The 19,649-nt window shown below is 43.7% G+C and overlaps 1 protein-coding gene across 1 annotated transcript in view; it reads right to left on the bottom strand.

Moving 5' to 3' along the window:
- Window positions 1-19,649, bottom strand: part of TPP2 (tripeptidyl peptidase ii) — a 99,637-nt gene that overhangs the window by 66,650 nt on the left and 13,338 nt on the right. Inside the window, exons 4-10 of the mRNA XM_086803506.1 lie at window positions 19,557-19,636; window positions 19,280-19,338; window positions 3,132-3,286; window positions 1,757-1,935; window positions 1,543-1,655; window positions 1,250-1,420; window positions 885-1,013 (exon numbers count right to left, since the gene is read on the bottom strand). Coding sequence (XP_086659632.1) covers window positions 885-1,013; window positions 1,250-1,420; window positions 1,543-1,655; window positions 1,757-1,935; window positions 3,132-3,286; window positions 19,280-19,338; window positions 19,557-19,636 — 886 coding nt within the window. The remainder of the gene's footprint in view (window positions 1-884; window positions 1,014-1,249; window positions 1,421-1,542; window positions 1,656-1,756; window positions 1,936-3,131; window positions 3,287-19,279; window positions 19,339-19,556; window positions 19,637-19,649) is intronic.

The following is a 19,649-nucleotide window of genomic DNA, read 5'->3' as shown; positions in this document are numbered from 1 at the left end:
TATACATATACATATACATATATACATATGTATATGTATATGTATATACATACATATATATACATATACATATGTATATATGTATGTATATATATATGTACATATATATACATATGTATGTATACATATATGTACATATATATACATACATATATATATGTATGTATATATATGTATATATGTATACGTATATGTACATAACATATACATATGTATATATATATATGTATATATGTATATGTATATGTATATGTATATATGTAGATATATACATATACATATACATATACATATACATTGTATATGTATATATATATATACATATATATATATATGTTTGTATGTGTGTTTACTTGGGCATGTATTGGATGGAGCTCACACAACACAGGGAAGTACTGTACTGAGGCAGCACCCTGAAAGACAGGCCGATGTTAACAAGACACCTCTCAAAGAGGTAAATTTCTTCACCGTAAAAGCATCCACATCAGACTCTACCACCCAACATGCTCTCATCACAGGGGCCTGAAATTCCCTGTGCAATCAGAGCAGTTCTAGCCAAGGCTAGTATCATCATTAGCTGATCACGGCTTATCTCACTCCACACAGGATCATTTGCTAATTACATGTACGCACACTAGTGTTAGATGTTCTCTCTTTCCTTTTTCTCTTTCAGCTTTCCATGGCTCGGTATATCCATGGCACCATTTTATCAGTTTTGGTCTCATAGACGCTGGGCGTCTTTCGTAGACGTTCATCTTACTTTTATTCTGTCTTTCTCCACACGCGCACACATATCTGAAGTATCAAGAATAAAAAAGCAACAAACGTGCGCAAAGTTGACAAGACCTTACTTCAAAACAAGACAAGGAAGTATGCTTTCTCACCGTATGTAGTGTAGCTCTGGGAGTTAAACATTCTATCCCAAGTAAAGATGTCACATCAATCCTTGTGGCTATATCACTGCCGTTCAAAAACATTTCTTTTTTGCTTGGCAGAAGTCCATAAAACTGAAGCTGATTCACCCAACAAGAGAAAGAAAAGCGAGATAGTGAGAAGGCTGCAAAATAATGACAGCAATTATATTGTGAACCAATTGGTATCACTTTCCTTTGGTTAGTCCATGTAGAGCCTTCTTTGCCAAGATGGCCCAGCTTTATCAAAAAGGCACAGCCCATCGACTCATCTTTCAGCACATAAACAGATCCTACTGTGATCGCATGATATTATCTAAGTTCACTGATAAACACACCTCTACATTGGCGATGGCAGGAACAAGATTTCCACTTCCACTGGACCAAAACTGTGCAACGGTAAGCTCCATTGTGACCCCTCCCTCAACTCGAAAAGTTAAGCTTTTCACTGAAGGGCCAGGGAGAACAAAGGTACTGTCCGATACAATAGGCCTTCTTTGCTGAATGAGCTATTTAAAGGGGAAGAAAAGAATTAGGGTTCTGTTCGGAAAAGCCTCAATGCTCGAACACAGTACCGTCTTTAAAACTTGCTGGAGAATATTAAGCTGGCAAGATGACTGTAGGAGATCACCTGCACAGCATTTAGATAGAACCTGCGAGGTGTGTCAAAACCGGATGCTCTCATTGTGGCTTCTGCCCAAGTAGCCCCAGCAGGTACAACTAAAAATCTGCGCTCTATGTGCCCTGTTGGCACCAGAGCCATGACAAATCCAAAATAAGCTTAAACAAGTTAACTATCATACCAAGATCCTGACGAGGACTAATTAAACACAGAGACATTTTACCGGGAACAAAATTTAACCCTGAGAATGTGATAGATGGCGGCTTGTTTGTCAGCTCAAGAGGCTTAAGAACAGTAATAGGGACTCGAAAAACAGGCCCTCTCCATGGGGCTTCACAATCAATCCCACATACTTCCGAATAATGAACTCCTGGTGTCAACTGTGTTGGATCTACCATTATACTGCAACCACAAATGTTGGCTCACCATATAAGCTCATTTTGTAAAATGACCAGACAAGTAAGAAGTATTTAATTAAGTTTGAAACACGGATTTGTTCCAAATTGCCAATTAAAAACTACAGAAAGAAGAGCAGAATCAGAATGCAATACCCCAACCATTCACAAGCTAGACAGCTAGATCCCTCAGAACTGTTTCTCACTATCCTCCTTCACTCCCTGGTCCCTCCCAATTGATACCCCTACGGGGGAAGGAAATGTCCCACCCCAAATGAAGCCATAAAGTCAATTTTCATTTTTTACCACAAGTCTTATGCTACTAAATCTAATTTTATTATTGATATCAAATTTTCATGGGAGAATCACTGGAATCCTCACCCTGTGATAATGTAGCATGACTATTTTCACAGAAAACAGCATACACTTGCTATTATGCACCAGGAGTGCACACCCACATATATAAAGACATGTCCACTTAAGCACTCACATTGTGAAACCAAACCTTTCTATTCCATGCAACTACTATCATTCATGTAATTTTTATTCCGCTTCACCTTTCACACTTATTAAGTTCTAGCTTGAAACAGAATTCTAGCAAGTGCTCTTGTTTGGTTTCTCTGACATTTGAAGGACCTTACAGAGCTAGATTAGATTAAAATGGCACCCTGATATCCTCTTATCACCTGGTAAGTAGATTTAAAAACCAAAAAAACTTTGATTCTCTCCCACCAGCAAATTTTCCAGAGAACCTCTTGATTCTTGAAATACAAGGACGCTTGCAGAAATTCATATAGATGAACAACACTGAGCCACAAAGATGGGACAGATATCCATGCCAGCACAACAGGTCATTGCTACGTGACACTAAGGAACAACAATGTGAAAGGTGTTTCTGAGATACATGGCTATACTGCTCCAGCAGAATAGGCCATTGCTATGTAACAACTACAGCAATGCAGCACAACTGCATATGACACCTCAAAAAACAACAATGTGAAAGGTGTTTCAAATTCAAGGAGAGCACCTTCCATAATAATGTTAACCTTTTATACAGCCATGACCTTAATCTTCTGACAAGGAAGAAATAATAATGAACAGACCAAACATCAACTTCACTCAGTTAAAACAGAAGTCTTCATACACTCAATTAATTCAAACATTCTATGACAATTAATTAAAGTGATGAAAGGAAAGGCATACTTGAAAGTGCGCCCATTGTGAGTCAGTAACACATAATCAGGACACTTCACCCAAGCTGGATCCCTGCTTTCAAGCTGTATTCGCTCCTCAAAAGGCACGATAATCTCTATCTTGTCTGCATCTTCATGAAACTTTGGTTTGACTTGCACAGACCACTGACTTTCACAGCATATATAAAATGTTATGTTAGGACCTATCAACAACAGCCTCCTATATATTAAAGCCCCAATACTGCAAATACGCTCCATAAGAACAGCTTCAGGACTAGCAGTTTAGCCCTTGCATGCCCTTTTCCTCCAAAAAAGAAACACCTTCAAAAGACAAGGCACCAAAGAAGAAACTAATGTTGAAGCTCAGGCTTGCCTTGATTTTGCACCCAAAGTTATTGTAGCCTTGATTTTGTACCCAAAGTGAATGTATCCAAACTAGTATGGAGTTGATTTTTCAAATGAGAATCAAGATAAAAACTTTTGTTCTATGACTGTCACACCACATGAAAAGTCTTACTACTTCCACACTTTGATCTTGTTGGATCCATAAAAGCATGCAGCTTAGTTTTTTATCATTACCACTTAATGGAGATATTATCACTTGAAACCCTATGCTAGGGACGTTCATAGAAAGCCTCAACAACCTTAAATACCATGATTACATGACTAATTACAAATTATAATGAGCTCAATAAGTGGACACAATCTTCATTAATCGCACACCAAAATGTGTCCCCCAAAACATCAATTTACAGCTCACAAAGAGCATCTCTAGATCCAGAAGTCATCTCCCTTGGTATCTCCATGAAACCTCCTATAATCACTCCATGATTCTCACAATCAAACTATGTGGCAGAAAAACATCACCTAAAAAGGATCACTACTTACATCATTTGGAGTCTACCCATCTCCTTTTACATTCATCACTCCCAAATAACCTCAGAGAAAATATACCTTTGACTTAATGAACCAAACACTCTAGATCATAGTTACATGAAGCGACCATTTCCTAGCCCGGAAACACGTTAACTCCGTTTCCTGAGAGTTGCCGTTTCCGTTTCCATTTCTCCATTTTCTAATCTCCGATCAAAATACCACCTATTGATTTGTCTCATCTAGTGCTTCCAAAGTGATTTTCTACAAATTTTACTCACTATTTATTTCAAATTATGATGTAGTACTCCTCAAACTTTCCCAAGTTAATAATTTTCTCATTATTTTTATATTATGTATCATACATCCACCGTCTCCTAGTTTTGAGCCGTTGCCGTTTCCAGAGTCCAACCGTTGCCATTGCAGTTTCCGTTTCATGCCACTATGCTCTAGACACACAAGAGGACCACTTGCCTCCCTGACTTTTTGGTAGAGGTTGTAACTCACTCTTACAGGACACAGATTTCCTCCTTTATGTGGCTTCTCTAGTTGGTGGTCTCGCCACCAAGCAGTGCAGATCAATTGTTGTCGTAAGCCCACCATGCCCAAGAGCTTCAGAGATAGTCTACCAGAGCCTATCTAGCCAATCTCGAGCAGAAGTTGTACCAATTCTTTCTATCCAAGATCATCGCCAACCGACCCCGATCACTTCATCTTACATATGGCATACCTATGCCACCTCCCTTTACCACGTCCCCGGGCAGCCACCCCTCCCTCACCCACCTAAGCCTCATCCCCCTCATTCGTCCTTCCACTTGAGCATGATGAGAGATGCTATTGACATGATGCAAAATGGGAGAGCACACAATCATGATGGGTTGCTTGCTGAGCACTTCTCCCATGCGAGGGATGTGTTGGCTTCACTCTTGGCGCATATGTTCAACAAGGCCTTATGTGAAGGTTTCCCGGCCTGATGGTCTTCTAATACCATTGTGCCCATTCTGAAGGTAGGTGACCCCATGGACCCCGGTAATTATAGGACTATTATGATTGGTCACACATTGGCCAAGTTTTATGGATCAATCTTGGAGCATGAGCTCAGCAGATGGGCTGAGGAGCAGAAACTCAGAGCATCAGGGCAAGCGGATTTCCAGAGGGGACAGTCTACGTTTTTCTAGTATACCTCCATCTTGCTCTCGGTGTTCTCTGCATATGTGTGTGTGGTTGTGCAGGTGCCAGGCCTCTACCCAACATTGATACCTACCCTATTGTATGCAGACAACATTGTCCTTATCTCTGACTCACCAAGGGGGCTACAGAGGAATTTGCATGCATTACGGGCCTTTTGTGAAGGTCGGGACCTCATTGTGTGAACCTCGGAAAGACCAAGGTTATGATCTTTAATACCTCCCCACAATGGATAGGTAGATCCGCACCGCAATTAGCATATAGTGGGGAGCCCATGAAGCATGTGACCTCTTATGTATATCATCTTGGGATAACTTTTGCTAGACTACAATTCTCTATGCGAAAGGCGGCTGAAACCAGATCGATGCATGGCTATGCAGCCCTGGGCTCACTCGAGACGCGGTGCTCACAGATACAATTTAATGAGCTAAGGACAGAGCTCTGGCTATTTCACACACTCGTCAGACCTACACTATTGTATGGAGCTCCCATATGGTTTGTGCCACAGGAGACGAAGGGGGCAGCCAGCTCAGACAAATATAGAAGAGGCATATATATGATGGGTGGAAGCTGATGGAAAGGCCCCCAGTGATGTTGATCTCACACGCACATGATTAGGAATAAGCCATCGGTGCCACATGAGATCGTGTGAGCGGAGATGGGGACTACACCGATCGCGACAGAGGCTCTATACCAGACAGTGACGTTCGGGCACACATTATAAGAGCTCCCACCAGATAGATACCCCCGGCTCCCCTCAAGTCCTAAGCCATCAGTGTCACATGAGATTGTGCGAGCAAAGATGGGGGGTGCACCAATCGTGATAGAGGCTCTATTCCAGACAGTGTCGTACTGCCACACATTATGGGAGCTCCCACCAAATAGATACCCCTAGCTTGCCTAGAGTCCTCAAGACAGTTGGCACTAGATAGAGACACGCAATGCTCGTATGCAAAGGTGAGCACTTGGTTCGGTATACATGGCATGCAGATAAGGGCACTCCCCCCCATTTCAGTACAGCATAGAGGCCTCCTCCTTTGCTCTAAGCCGCACAAACCTAAGTAGGGTCATCAAGAAGAACATTGTGAGAGTGGATACTCAATGGACCTTCAGTTCACCCGTTCAGCCCCTAGGGACGAAGACGGCCTTCTACAGAGATCATCTTCTTCGCTTGACAAAGGACGGTTTCATCATACGCCCACACTACATGGACACACATCTATCCTTTGGGATGCGATGTGTGATTGGACAGATCTGCCCCTCATCCCATCAGTTGAGAGTAGAGACAACCAGATAGGGGCCAGCAGGGCCGCAGCACCACAGGACAGGATACACCTCCTTTGTTATACAAAGGTTGAGACATAGGCCCACTATATATGTCGATGCATGGTATAATATGAGATCAGGGGGAGGTTCCATTGCCCCTTCCGAGACCGATTTGGACCACTTTCTAGGATCATGGATTTCCCCAACCAGAGATGCTTGGGGCTCTTCCTTCTAGAGCTTTGCTGACACAAGGAGTCCTTATTGCAGCCCAAACCAGTTGCACCCGCCAGAGGACGAGCACAAAAAGCTCTCACAGACTTCTTCCAAACTAGAGCTCCGAAAGTAGATCCATCCTCACACTTGACCTCTAGGTTGATGCAAGAGCCCAACCGAGAGTAGTGACACTAGACAAAGCCATCGAGCTATCTAGAGACCAATGGCCTGGACCCCGTGCCCCCCATGATGATGATGTATTCCATGGACATGACGTATCTTTAGATCTCATAGGTCATTTTGGCCTTATGTAGACGTTAATACAACTTTCTTTCTTTCTCTCATCCGACATGATTTGGAGCATCATCCCTTTTTATAAGTCACTCACAAGATGGGTAAGAGCCCCAACATGGATGTCAGAGGAGGTCTTTAGTTACTATTGAGTGCAAGAGGGCTGGCCTTTATCATTGATGTGATCTTGAGCTTCATTAGATCAGGCAGGCCAAAACCTCCCCTTGCAGGCATACTTATTCCCCTCCTACTCTACGCAAATGACATTGTGCCAAGGGGCTTCAGAGACACATGGATGCTCTGAAATTGTGTACACAGCGAGATCTCATTGTTAAACTTGGTAGAACCAAGGTCATGGTTCTCAACACCTCCCACACCTATACATCTAGATTGCACTTCACATATAGGGGAGCCCTGATCGAGATTGTCTGATCATGTGTACCTTGGAGCTACTTTTAGTGGTTGCCGCTTTAGCATGACCACAACAGCACACACTAGAATGAGACGGGGATATGTAACTTTGCCCCCTACTAAAGTGACAGCGCTTCCGGTCCATTTCCTGGAGCCTAGGACAAAGGGTTGGCTCTTCGACACCCTCATCACACCAGCCTTGATGTATGGAGCCCCTTTCTGGGAGTCAGATCTAACAAAGCAGGATTGGCGCTATGTAGAGAGGCCCCAGGTCGTTCTTTTGCATGATTCACAGCAAACCATACCTTCACCGCATCAGCACAATAAACCCCCATAGATACTCGAGGCTTGCCTTGGAATCCTGACGACAAGTCGCAGTTGTGGGTGACACAAGGGGCATGACATGCCCGATTTTCCCCCTGGTTTTCAAGACGCGGGCTAGATGGACCAACTCCCACCTCTTCACTACAACGTGGACTGTCCTTTTTTTCATCTCCCCCGTAAAGGTGGTGTTTGTGGTTGGCTGGGTGATGGTCTCTACTACACCACCATCATACACGCAAGAAGAAAATGTGAGAGGATTACAACTTCAGGACACTAGGATCCTAGCTCTAAAGGCGCCAATGAGCCGGAACACAAGTTGTAGAAATGCTGAGCCAACAATATAATCCATATACCTCTATGTGGGTACTGATTCTTCCCCAAAAACCACGGGTCTTCATGCAATAGAGCTGGTACAACAAGTACAACTCTCCATTTAGCTGGTACAATAAATACAATAGCTTGTATAGCATGTACAATAGCTGGTACACCAAGTACGAGGAATGGTGCAACAGGTACAGTGGCTGGTATAGCCCGTACAATTGCTGCTACAGCCGGAACAGTGGCCGGTACAGTCAAGACAGCAAGTACAAGGGTTGGTACAGTAGGTACAGTAGCTGGTAGAGTCGGTACAATGGCTCGTACAGCAAGTACAAGGGCTGGTACAACAAGTACATGGCTAGAAATCATAATAAAATGATTAAATACCCTAGCCTTCAGTATTTCTTCGCGATGGAAGCCTCCAAAAAAGTCCCCAATAGCCGGTATTCTTCATGGACAACCTTCAAGAGAGAGAGAAAGAGAGTAGCCATCATTAGGGCACCCTGTAACAGTGGTAGAGGCTAGTGTGCAGCAAGAGAGCCTCCATTAATGAAGAGAGAGGACTCCAATTTATAGATTTGGGGCTCCCAAGAGTGAAAATGGAAAGAGAAGGCTATGATGACAAGTGAAGAGCCACACAAAAGCCGAAGTGACAAGTGTGAGGCCACTTGTCTCACTTTCTTGCCACATTTTCCAATCTAAGAGATAGGTCCTTCCATAAACTTTATCTCTAAAAATATCCCAACTGCTAGACATTCTGTCATAGGCACTTTGCCAACTCTTGGTATCTGCTCAATTCTAGATGTAATGACAAGAACATAATTTCCATCGGAGTCGGGCCAAAAACAGTAACCCTCCTAGATTTTAGGAGTGTGATCCTTTGTATTCTAGGATAATCCCCCATTTCCAAAGCTTGTACTTTCCAAATATTTAGAGGTCTTGGAGTCCACCAGACTCCTTTCATACCAAGAAATGTTCAAGCTAGTGACACAAACTCAACTCAAAATAACTTCCCTTGAATCCAAAAAGATCATAACGACCCTTTTACCTCACCAGTTGACACCCTAGATGCACAGCTGCATGTAACTGACACTCTTCTAACCCTTCATGACTGCTTCAACTATGAGATAGCTCTAACTTCCAAGACGTCAAACAAACCTTCATAATTGTTCTATTTCAACAAAGTAAATCAGAATAGCACATATCAAGCTCCATATCACAAATTCTCATCAATCTTTAACACAGATTCAAGCTTTGAACTCTAAGCTTCCTTCACGAAAACAAGACAGACTCTGTCTCAACACCCCTGAGACATTGTTTTAAACATATCAAAATAGCACACTAAAAACTAGGGGATCTTCCACCGATAGATCCCAGCTACTATTCAAACTACACAATGAACCTACGACCACAAACTGTAAGCCTTCCCTAGACAGACACAATTCAGCACTGAGTTCACAAATAGCTACCATAACTGAGGAAGAATTGGACTAATCATATCTCTAACAGAGTCGCCACATAGAAATCAAAGGGAAACCTCCTCCAACTTATTCTCTTGTCCACGGCGCAATCTCTACTCTAATTTATCCAAAATCATCTCTGCTGCACTGAACTTCACTCTGCAACCGTTGAATTAGACCTTCAAACTCCAGGTAGTCCCTTCACTGTAGTTTTTTCACTTCACTTGCTCTTCACTCCCTTCTTCTTCTTGCTTTCCTTCTCTGTCTACGCTTGTGTAAACTATCTCAATTCCCCCCTTTTTGGCCCCTCACCGCCTAGCCGCCTTCTGGATTGTTTCGTCGCCAACTCCTTTGTTCTTCCATACACTTTCTATTTTTTATTTTTAGCACCTGCTCTTATCCACTTCTGGCCACTCCGTTTTCTGCCACCCCTAAGGATCCATGTCATCTCACCTTATGTACATTATATGTTCCCACATTCCACGTTTGTTTTTAGCTCCAGGCTCCTCTCACAATGTCAACTGAACTATCCAGTACGACCACCTTAGCCTCCACATACACAGCACATGGATTGCACCTTCGGAGCTCCCACTGAAGACTCTCTTCTACAGAGATCATTTGCTCATGTTCACAGCGGATGGCTTCATCCAGCAGCCAGGCTACCTGGGTATTCTCATGTCACATGCCATGCCGATTACGATTGGCCACAGGTACTCTCACACTGCCTACAGGTGGAGACCAGGTGGGTAGACCGCATATTCAGAGATGCAGAGATCATACCAAGACCTCGGGAGGAGATGATCTGCAGATTATGCCACATAGGGGTCGAGACAGAGGAGCACTATACCTGTCACTGCCCAGTGTACTATGAAATCCACGGAAAGGTCCCAATGTCTCTTCTGTGACGGTTCTGGCGCATTATCCAGGATCATGGACTTCACACGGACGAGCATTGCCTGGGACTCTTCGTAGTCGAGCTTCATAGACACAGAGATACACACCTGAGAGAGTGTACCACCCCTCCTTCCTCGCCAACCAACCATCACCACTGGTCCACCCCCAGGATATCTCAGCTCAGCCCCGTCCCTGAGGAGTCAATTCAGAATGCATTTACATGCTTGCACGTACCCTGCATCGCCAGCCCACAGGACGCCAACCACGATCCTCCCATCAGTTGTAGATCCAAGACGCTCCACCGCATCACGCCACCTTCCCACATACTGTGACAGAAGGGGACCTGTCGGCCATACTCAAGAACCCCATGCTCTTCATACTTGACAAAGGTGTACCCTCTACTGGAGGATGATATGCCCCACTTGCTTCATTTTCTCATGTTCTCCGGGATGAGAGTCCCTTCTACTAGAGCTTATACCCCATGTACTTCCACATAATGATCATTGCATCAGTCTCTACTTTCAGAGAGCTATGTTATTTGTACTTGTTTGTTTTTTCTTTTACATGAACAGACACACCATGGATAGCATTGTATCCATTTGGTCTCATACAACTCTCTTTTTTTTTCTTTTTTTTCTTTTTTTCGTGAAATGTTGTTTTATATTATATGTAAAAAATGTACATCAGCCACATGGCTCACACAGAACCTATGGCCCCAAAAACCCCCACAAAAGATCCTCTAAAGGATCATGACCATGCAAACCTGTACACTAATAAGAAAGCCTCCTAGCCAAATAAGCATCCAAAATAAAAGCATCAAAGATGAGCCAGCCGAGCCACCGTAGACCATAACGAAATAACATCTGCATCCAGTAGCTGGGCTGAGAGAAGAGAAGAAAACTGCCAAAGCAGCAAACCGCGGATACGTAGAATGTGCCCATGTATTCCAGACAAGGAATCAAAGATGAACCCATTCCGTGTAGTCCAAATATGCCAAAGTCCTGTCCATCTAAGAAAATGGAATATCACAATGTGACTGTCCGAAGTAATGACTTGAGGACAAATCCCAAATATCCACTGATGAGCCGAAACAGTAGACCTCTCTACTGCCTCCCAAACGCAAGAGACAAAAGACCAAATCTGACGGGCCACTGGACAACTCATGAACAAATGCATAACTGTTTCGTGCATGTCGTGCAGAAGACGCAAGAGGCCAATGTAATTTTACGACGGCTGAGCTGATCCCGTGTAGGTAACCCTCCCACCAACATCCTCCAAATGAAAACCTTACCTTGGTAAGGGAGTTTAGACTACCAACCACGCATAAGAGTTTTCTGCCACCATGATTTAGACTTGTGCAATCCCTACACCTTATTGGCCTTGCCTGAAACCCAATCTTTCTCTGATACGAGCTTATGATAGACCTGGTTAGCTGAAAGTGATATCAAGTCACCAGATTTACATAGTGCCCAATCAAGCCAAGGCTGATCTGCAGATGGCCGAGGTAGGAGTAAAAGGCTCAACGGCATGCATGATGTCAACCCATAGTGGCTGAAATGTCCGAGGAACCTTAAAGTGCTGCCGAATACGACGAAACGAATATGGCCTGTCACGACCAGGTATCACAGCATCTCGGATTCTAACCAAGCCTAACCTGACCATGCGGTTGAGTCGTATGCGTGAAGCATCTCTGTCTGGCCAAACAATGACACGCGACTCCACAAATGTTTCGAACTGCAAAGAGTTCAAAAGTAGTCTTTCATGACTAGGATCCCACCAAGCCAATAGTAGAACTTCATGCCAAGAAAGGAGAATATGCGATAAAATGTGAGATGAGCGAATACGGACAGGATGAGCCGCATTCACAATGTCCCACCATGAAGCCTGCACACGTGTCCGTCCATGTAACAATCCCTCCAACTCAATTAAGTCACGAGCCATGAATACCCAAGGCTGCTCCTGCAAACACATATCCTGAAAAAGCGCCCACCTACACGCCACCATATGCAAGCGGACATCCAGTAAAGCAGCCCCACCCATTCTTTTGGGCATCGTAATGTGATTCCAAGCTATCCATGTTTGACCCATAATATTTCCTTGCCTCTTCCACAGCATAAACCGAATGGGAGCAACCAAACGGAGAAGAGATTTGTGCGTCCAAGGTAGCAAAGGCAAAAAATAGGAAATCTTGCTAAGCATAATAACCTGAGCTACCTTAACCCTCACATGCATAGGCCACCCTTGAGCTTTCCAATACACAAATTTATCCGAGATCCGAGCAGAAATCCAAGCAAGAAGCGTTTGGGGGTCCACATCCACACCCACCGGATACCCAAGATGACGAACAATGTCTCCTGTATGCACCACACAGCCTTGCCACCCTAATGCCTCAAGATCAAATTCCGTGCATACAATGAGGGCTGATTTTGTTGAATTTATTTTCAGCCCAGAAGCCAATGCAAAATTATTCCAAGCTTCCATTGCTCGATCTATATTGGCTTTTTCGGCCCTGAGAAACATAAAAGTGTCATCCACAAGGGCTTGAGCAACCAATTGCTTGCCATGAGGGAGATGCAAACCAACCACTTCACCATGCGATGCCATAGCATCTAGGCGAGATAACATAGGATGAGTGGCAATGGCAAAGAAAAGAGGGCTAAGAGGACAGCCCTGCCTGAGAGAACGGGTGAGAGAAATACCATCCAAAAGTCCTCCATTGAGCATAATCCGCGTGATAGAGCCAGAGCCAAGTAAATGCACCAAATTAGCCATTTTGGGACCAAAGCCCATGGCTGTCATTAACTGAGAAAGAAAAGACCAGCTGACATGATCAAAAGCTTTTTCAAGATCTAGCTGCACCATCACAATCTCATGCTTCTTTGCCTTGGCATAATCCACTCCAATTTGAACATTAAGAATATTAAGCAAAATATTCCTGCCATGCACAAATCCATATTGATATGGATGAATAAGAGTAGGAAGCACCTTCTGCAAGCGATTGGCAAAAATCTTTGTAAAGATTTTATACACAATACCCATAAGTGAGATCGGGCGCCATTGAGCCAAAGAAGTAGGCGAAGGGACTTTGGGCAACAAATGAAGTATGCCCAACTTCCAATCGGCAGGCATATATCCCTCATCCCGAACCCTTTGACAAATAAGCGTCAAAGGCTCTGCAAGCTGATCAGCATATTCTCGGAAAAACTCATTTGTCAAACCATCCCAACCAGGGCTCTTTCCCATGGGAAGTTTGGAGAGAACAGTTTCCACTTCCCCTTAAGTAACAGGAGCATCAAGCTGAACCGCCACATCAAGGTCAACTTGATATCGTACTTCAGCAAACAATGACTCCCTTGCAGCCAGGACAGCCGGCGAGAAATCCTCTCGAAGGGAAAGCAAATCTTCATAAAACCTGATGCAATGCTGAATAACCTCAGAAGGTTGAGTAACAAGGTTGCCTTGGGCATCCATCAGCCTAACAATATTCTCACGCATATATTTTTGATGCAACTTATCATAGAAGCGATGAGATTGACAGTTAGCATCCCGCAAAGCATCAAGACGTGCAAGTAGTTTAAAGCGAACATCTTGTGCTTCCTGCAGCCTAGATAGCTCCTTTTCCAGCCATTCTATGGCATCCACAACTTCAGCATCCATAGAGTCAGTAAACATGAACGCCTGCAAGCCCTTTAAAAGCGACTCAAGAAGAGCCACATGCTGTTTTTGTATAGAGGCATTAGCAAGACCATAATGCCGCACTAATTTCCGAGTGTTGTTAAGGAACACTGGCCAAGCATGATAATCAGCCATGGACACTCTTGTGGAGAAATGTCATATCAACTGACGCATATAAACATCAAAAACTTCATGCTCCAAAAAAGTGTGATTTAAGCGCAAAGACAAGCGTCCCAACAAGCCTTTATATGCATCCACAGGATGATAGACCATTTCAAACACAAGCGGCCAATGATCCGAGAAAACCTGTTGTTGATCAACCATCATAGTAAGAACCTCTGGCAAAAAGAGATCTTGATGTAAAATATACATCCTATCCAATCTAGCATAAGTGCCCCGAAACTGTTGTGAGGCATAAGTGTAACCCCTGTCATCTGGATGCAACCAAGACCACATGTCTTGTTTTAGCGACCTTGCTGCAAAAGCTTCCTACGCCATTCTCTCCCGGCCATCCATTAGAGAATGAGGCGACGTGGCTTGCTCCCTGGAGACACACATATTAAAGTCTCCCATCACAAAGCCAGGATGAGAGATTGAAAGAGCACACAAGTCATTCCACAGCAAACGGCGTGCACGAGCATTATTTGGAGCATACACCCCTAACAACCATAAAGGCGTATCATCCCAAACAATCTGTATCACTAGAAATCTTCCATGAACATCTTGAATCACAAGAGAAGGCTGAAACTGCGAACGAACAGCAAACATAACACCTGACTGCGAAGCAGGATGTCCGCTGTAGAAAACATGAAACCCCTTATATACATAGGCTTTGCCAGCCAACTTATGCTGCTTATGTTCAACTGCACACAAAACACCCCAATCATGACAAAAAGTTGCACGCCAAAGCTTGAACTGCTTTTGGCGCGAAGAAATACCCTTTACATTCCATTGTACAATTTTCATAAGCCTTCCCAAAAAAGGAATCAACAAGGCCATGTACTAGGCCCAGGACAATCTGCCAAATCACGAACCTTTTGAAGCATTGCATTTTTAGACATGGTATTTGTGATCTCAAACTGCCCTTGGAGTTCCCGAGCACGTGCCGAAGGGTAATGACCATCCCATGGCGAGATGACCTCACCCTTCGAACCAAACACAAGAGGCAATTGTTGTTGTGCTTCTTTTGTTAGGCGACTTCTAATAGGATAGCGTTCTACTCTATCCACCCCAAGAGCCCCTGTACGCTGAGAAAGTTGGCCTCCCGGCCTCTCAATCCTGGTCTGTTGCTGGGCACCTGAACCCAAAGGGCGACGAGCATATGTATGTAAGGGCCCCTGATGAGTACACAAAGGCCCCCGCCAAACAGCATCTGAGAAATCCCCCCGCGGGGCAACAAATCGTGTCTTTTTACCACGTACTTCCACCCATGGCTGCTCAACCTCATTCTGAACATCCACATGTACATCCATGTGCTGGGCATCATGTAAAGGAGCATCATGCTCATCTTCCACAGGCAACTGCTCATCAACGATATCCTTGGTAGCAACAACTTGTTCTTTCTTAGGACATTCGGAGACAAAGTGGCCCATCTCACCACATTTGAAACAATGGCCAGCAAATGTATCCCACCTCAATTCATACATTAAAGGTTGCAGCCCAGCCATATTGATACGCAAATGTGTCGGCCTAGGTCTCCTAGTATCCCACAACATGCATAGACGATTTCGGTTTCTAGATGTCATTCGAGGCACCACCAAGACATCACCGATACCTCGCATGAGACCTGGTAAAACACGCCAAAACATTGGTGGGAATTGTTTCACTTCAACCCAAACTGGGCAAGCCTGGCGCAACATATCTTGGTACTCTGCCATAGGCTTCCACGGAACCACATGAACCAACTGCCCATCCAAAAAGAGTGGCACCTTCTCCAAGACTACCCTACGGGCTTCCGAAGTGCGAAAAAGTATTTCATAAAAGCCTCTCGGACCATCATAAATCTCCTCAAGTGCCTCAGGCGACACCAAGCGGCCCAACCATGCTCTAAGACGAGGCAACAACGGAATACGCCCAGTAAAGAAGAAGATAGCAACACGATCATGAAAATCTGCTAGCTGTTGTAGCAACAAAGGAGTCTCCATGCATACATCAGCCACACCAGCATTATCTACTGCAACCATTTGCACGCTATTTGCCTTCACATATTCTTGCAGAAGCTCACCAGTGATCTGCAGCAAATGTGCAAACTCCGGAAAAGGTACCTGAGAACTTTCCTCTGCATTCTCTCCAACATTCACCGGGGTGTAGCTTGCATCAACATCAAGCCTTTGACGTTTTTGTTGCTCCGAGGCATCTGAAGCATAACCCACATCCTTCTCGATCATCTCCTCAATAAGATCCATGTTAAGGCTATTGGCAGCCATGCCACCAACAGCAGCAGCCGGGTCATCCAAATCCATGCATGAAAGCAAAGAAAACCCGTTCTCTCAAACCCTAATTCAGCACCTGAAAACCCTAATTCAGCACCTGCAAACCCTAATTCAGCAGCTGCAAACCCTAAATCAGTAGCTACAAACCCTGGAAACCCTAAGAGCAAAGCCTGAAAACCCTACAACAGCAAACAGAAACCCCAAAACAACTGCTGTAAACTGTAAAACAGCAGCAAAATCTACGTTCAAAACCCTAAAACAGCAGATTTCGAAGAAGAAAAAAACCCTAAAACAGCAGCCCAAATCTGTTCGAAACCCTAAAACAGCAGCAAATCTCTGTTCGAAACCCTAAAACAACAGCTCTATTGAAGACGAAACCCTAAAACATGTACAGGAAACCCTAAAACAGCAACCCAAATCTGTTCGAAACCCTAAAGCAGCAGCAAATTTCTGTTCGAAACCCTAAAGCAGCAGCTCTACTGTAGACAAAACCCTAAAGACAGCTCCTCCCTTCACTCAGGATTCTCTCTCTCTTCTCTCTTTCTTTCTTTCTCTCTCCATATACAACTCTCTCTCTCTCTCTACCTTCCAGTTCCAGTTTCATTGTCTAGGTGCCAGTAGTATCATCTTTATTTTTCATTTTCTGGTTTTTTATCCAGACATGGTATCAGATCCACCATGATGTAACTTTTTGGTCTCATAGGTCATTATGGCCTTTTGAAGACGTTAATATAACATTTCATTTCTCTCTCTCTCACGAAGAGGATAACACACACATCTCTCTTTAGGACTCTTTCTCTTGAAAATCCTCCACAGGCTACTCACCCACTAGTGGTCCTATACAAGCATGAGAGGGGAGCAAGATCAAAGCCTAGTAGGATCTTAAGCTAATGTAAGTATTAATCCCCCTAACCAAACACTTGCTAAGAACCCAGCCCTAGAGTCTCTGATACAACTTAAAAACCTAATGTGCTACGGATACTCATAGCAAGTCCTTCATTAGATAATGACTATAACTAACACTAGTTACAAAATAATATGCAAAGTGGACACAATCTTCACTAAACACACACAAAAATTTGTGGCCCAACACATTAATTCACAGTTCACCCAGAGCATCTTTAGATCCAATAATCATCTCTCCTAATATCTCCATGAAATCTCGTATAACCACTCCACCTCTCCATGATTCTCTCAATCATCCCATGTGGCTTAGTGACATTAACTAAAAAGCATTTCACCTTAGACAAAATATACATTTGACTCAATGAACCATACGGTCTAGACACACAAGAGGACCACTCACCTCACCTCAAATGCCGAATACACCAGAATCCGACCCTTGCCACACATACCCTGACCCCCTATTTCGACATTATCAGCTCACAATGTAGTGAAAACCAATAAACACACCACTCATATAAGCAGTCCATCTGACCTCTTCTGATATTGAAATCCCATTCAAATACAGGAGAGGGTATGCGTATCAGACAAGAAGCAAGAAAAAGTGTGTATGTCCCCAACAACCTGTGTATGCCCAGCCCTGCAAATCTGCCAGGCTGTCAAGCTCCCAAGAGTCTCCCAGGCTGAGTCTGGTGAAGTGCAGTGAAGAAGAAATTTCTGCCAAGATCGTTCTATAGAACATTCGATGTGCGGCTCAGTGTGTCAGATTGTAATCTAGTACTGTCTCTCATAATATGAGACATAAGCAATGTGCACTTATGCCATCCTGTGTAAGCCTCTACATACGAAACATAATGTTCAACGATCTCTGATGGTCCAGTGTATCCAAAAAAAATGAAGGGCAGGACTTGTTGACAGGCAGTTCACCACAAGCTATCAGCCAAAAGTGATTGTAATGTGCCAGAATTCTAGTCGTCTCCAAAAGAAAGCATCCATGGCTCTAGTAACATGGTGGTTCATTCAATGGGTCTCCTAGTATGGGGACCCACCTTCCCAAGTGGAATCAACAACTTGATGAAATGTCTGTCAATAAAATAACTAAGTTTATTGACACAATAACATGCTGAAAGCTGTGTCCCAAACATAGTTGTTGCGAGGCACGCTGCTAACCGTTAGAGGCGTTCGAGGCGTACGAGTCTTCCGAGGCATACGAGGCTTCGTTCGAGGCGTCTAGCCATAGTTCTTTTTTTTTTTTTACCATTTTTCGATTTTGCCCGTTTCTGACCATTTGGGATTTGCCCATTTTCGTCCTTTTGAGTCTCTAGACAGGGGCTATAAGGGCCCCTCTAAGCTCTCAAGACTCACACACTCTCTCTCGAGGCTCCCCCTCTCTCATACACAGTCTCCCTTCCTAAAGGCTTGAACCTTGCTGAAGGCACCCCCTCTCAGACACTCTCTCTCTCCCTCTTCCATACACCCCCAGGTGACACCCTCTGTCTCTCTCTCTAATAATCTACATATCTATCACTCTCTCTCTCTCTCTCTCTCTCTCTCTCTCTCTCTCTCTCTCTCTCTCTCTCTATATATATATATATATATATATATATAATATAACACATGCCTCTAACACGCCTCTAACGTCTTAAAAATAAGAGTCTTTCAAGGCACGTACCATACCCGCCTCGTATCAAGCGCCTTTGACGTCTCTAACAACCCTGGTCCCAAAGTTTCCACAAGTTTCCAAGCTATAACAATTATTCTAACCTCATTTACGAGGCTAGAGCAAGAAGGCTGTACCACAAAGAATGTCTCGAATTCTAGCATCACGTGGCAAGCAATGGGAGCAGAAAGACTCATCATCCAGCTTCATAACAAATTTTCAATATGCACAAATGAATGTCACAGGTTACCTCACTAGCCTTACAGCAGTCAACAGGTTCCCTTAGATAGACTCCCCGGTAAGAATGCCCTGTAGTTTCATTGCCAACAGGATATAATTTCTCATAGCTTTTTAGTAAAATTTGCAGAACCGCCTAAACCAATTTTAAAAAAATACATAGCACGAATACTTGACAATGCAGAAAAAAAAAAAGTTTTCACAAACTGGATACCGAACACATTTTCAGCTATTTTATGAGGAAATGCACACTAAGTTTTGGTACAACTCGAAAGGCCAAAAAATTTGACCTGCATTTCCACTACGATTAAGCTGAACTTGATACCAAACAGCTGGCCTGCTATAGTACTTCTGCAAATACTCATAGGCCCTGATGAACACAA

Source organism: Cibotium barometz, chromosome 10, assembly GCF_041138505.1.
Source record: "Cibotium barometz isolate CiBa-2024 chromosome 10, ASM4113850v1, whole genome shotgun sequence".
NCBI lineage: Eukaryota > Viridiplantae > Streptophyta > Polypodiopsida > Cyatheales > Cibotiaceae > Cibotium > Cibotium barometz.
The sequence above is the reverse complement of the archived record's forward strand: the minus strand, read 5'-3'. Positions and strand labels throughout refer to the sequence as shown.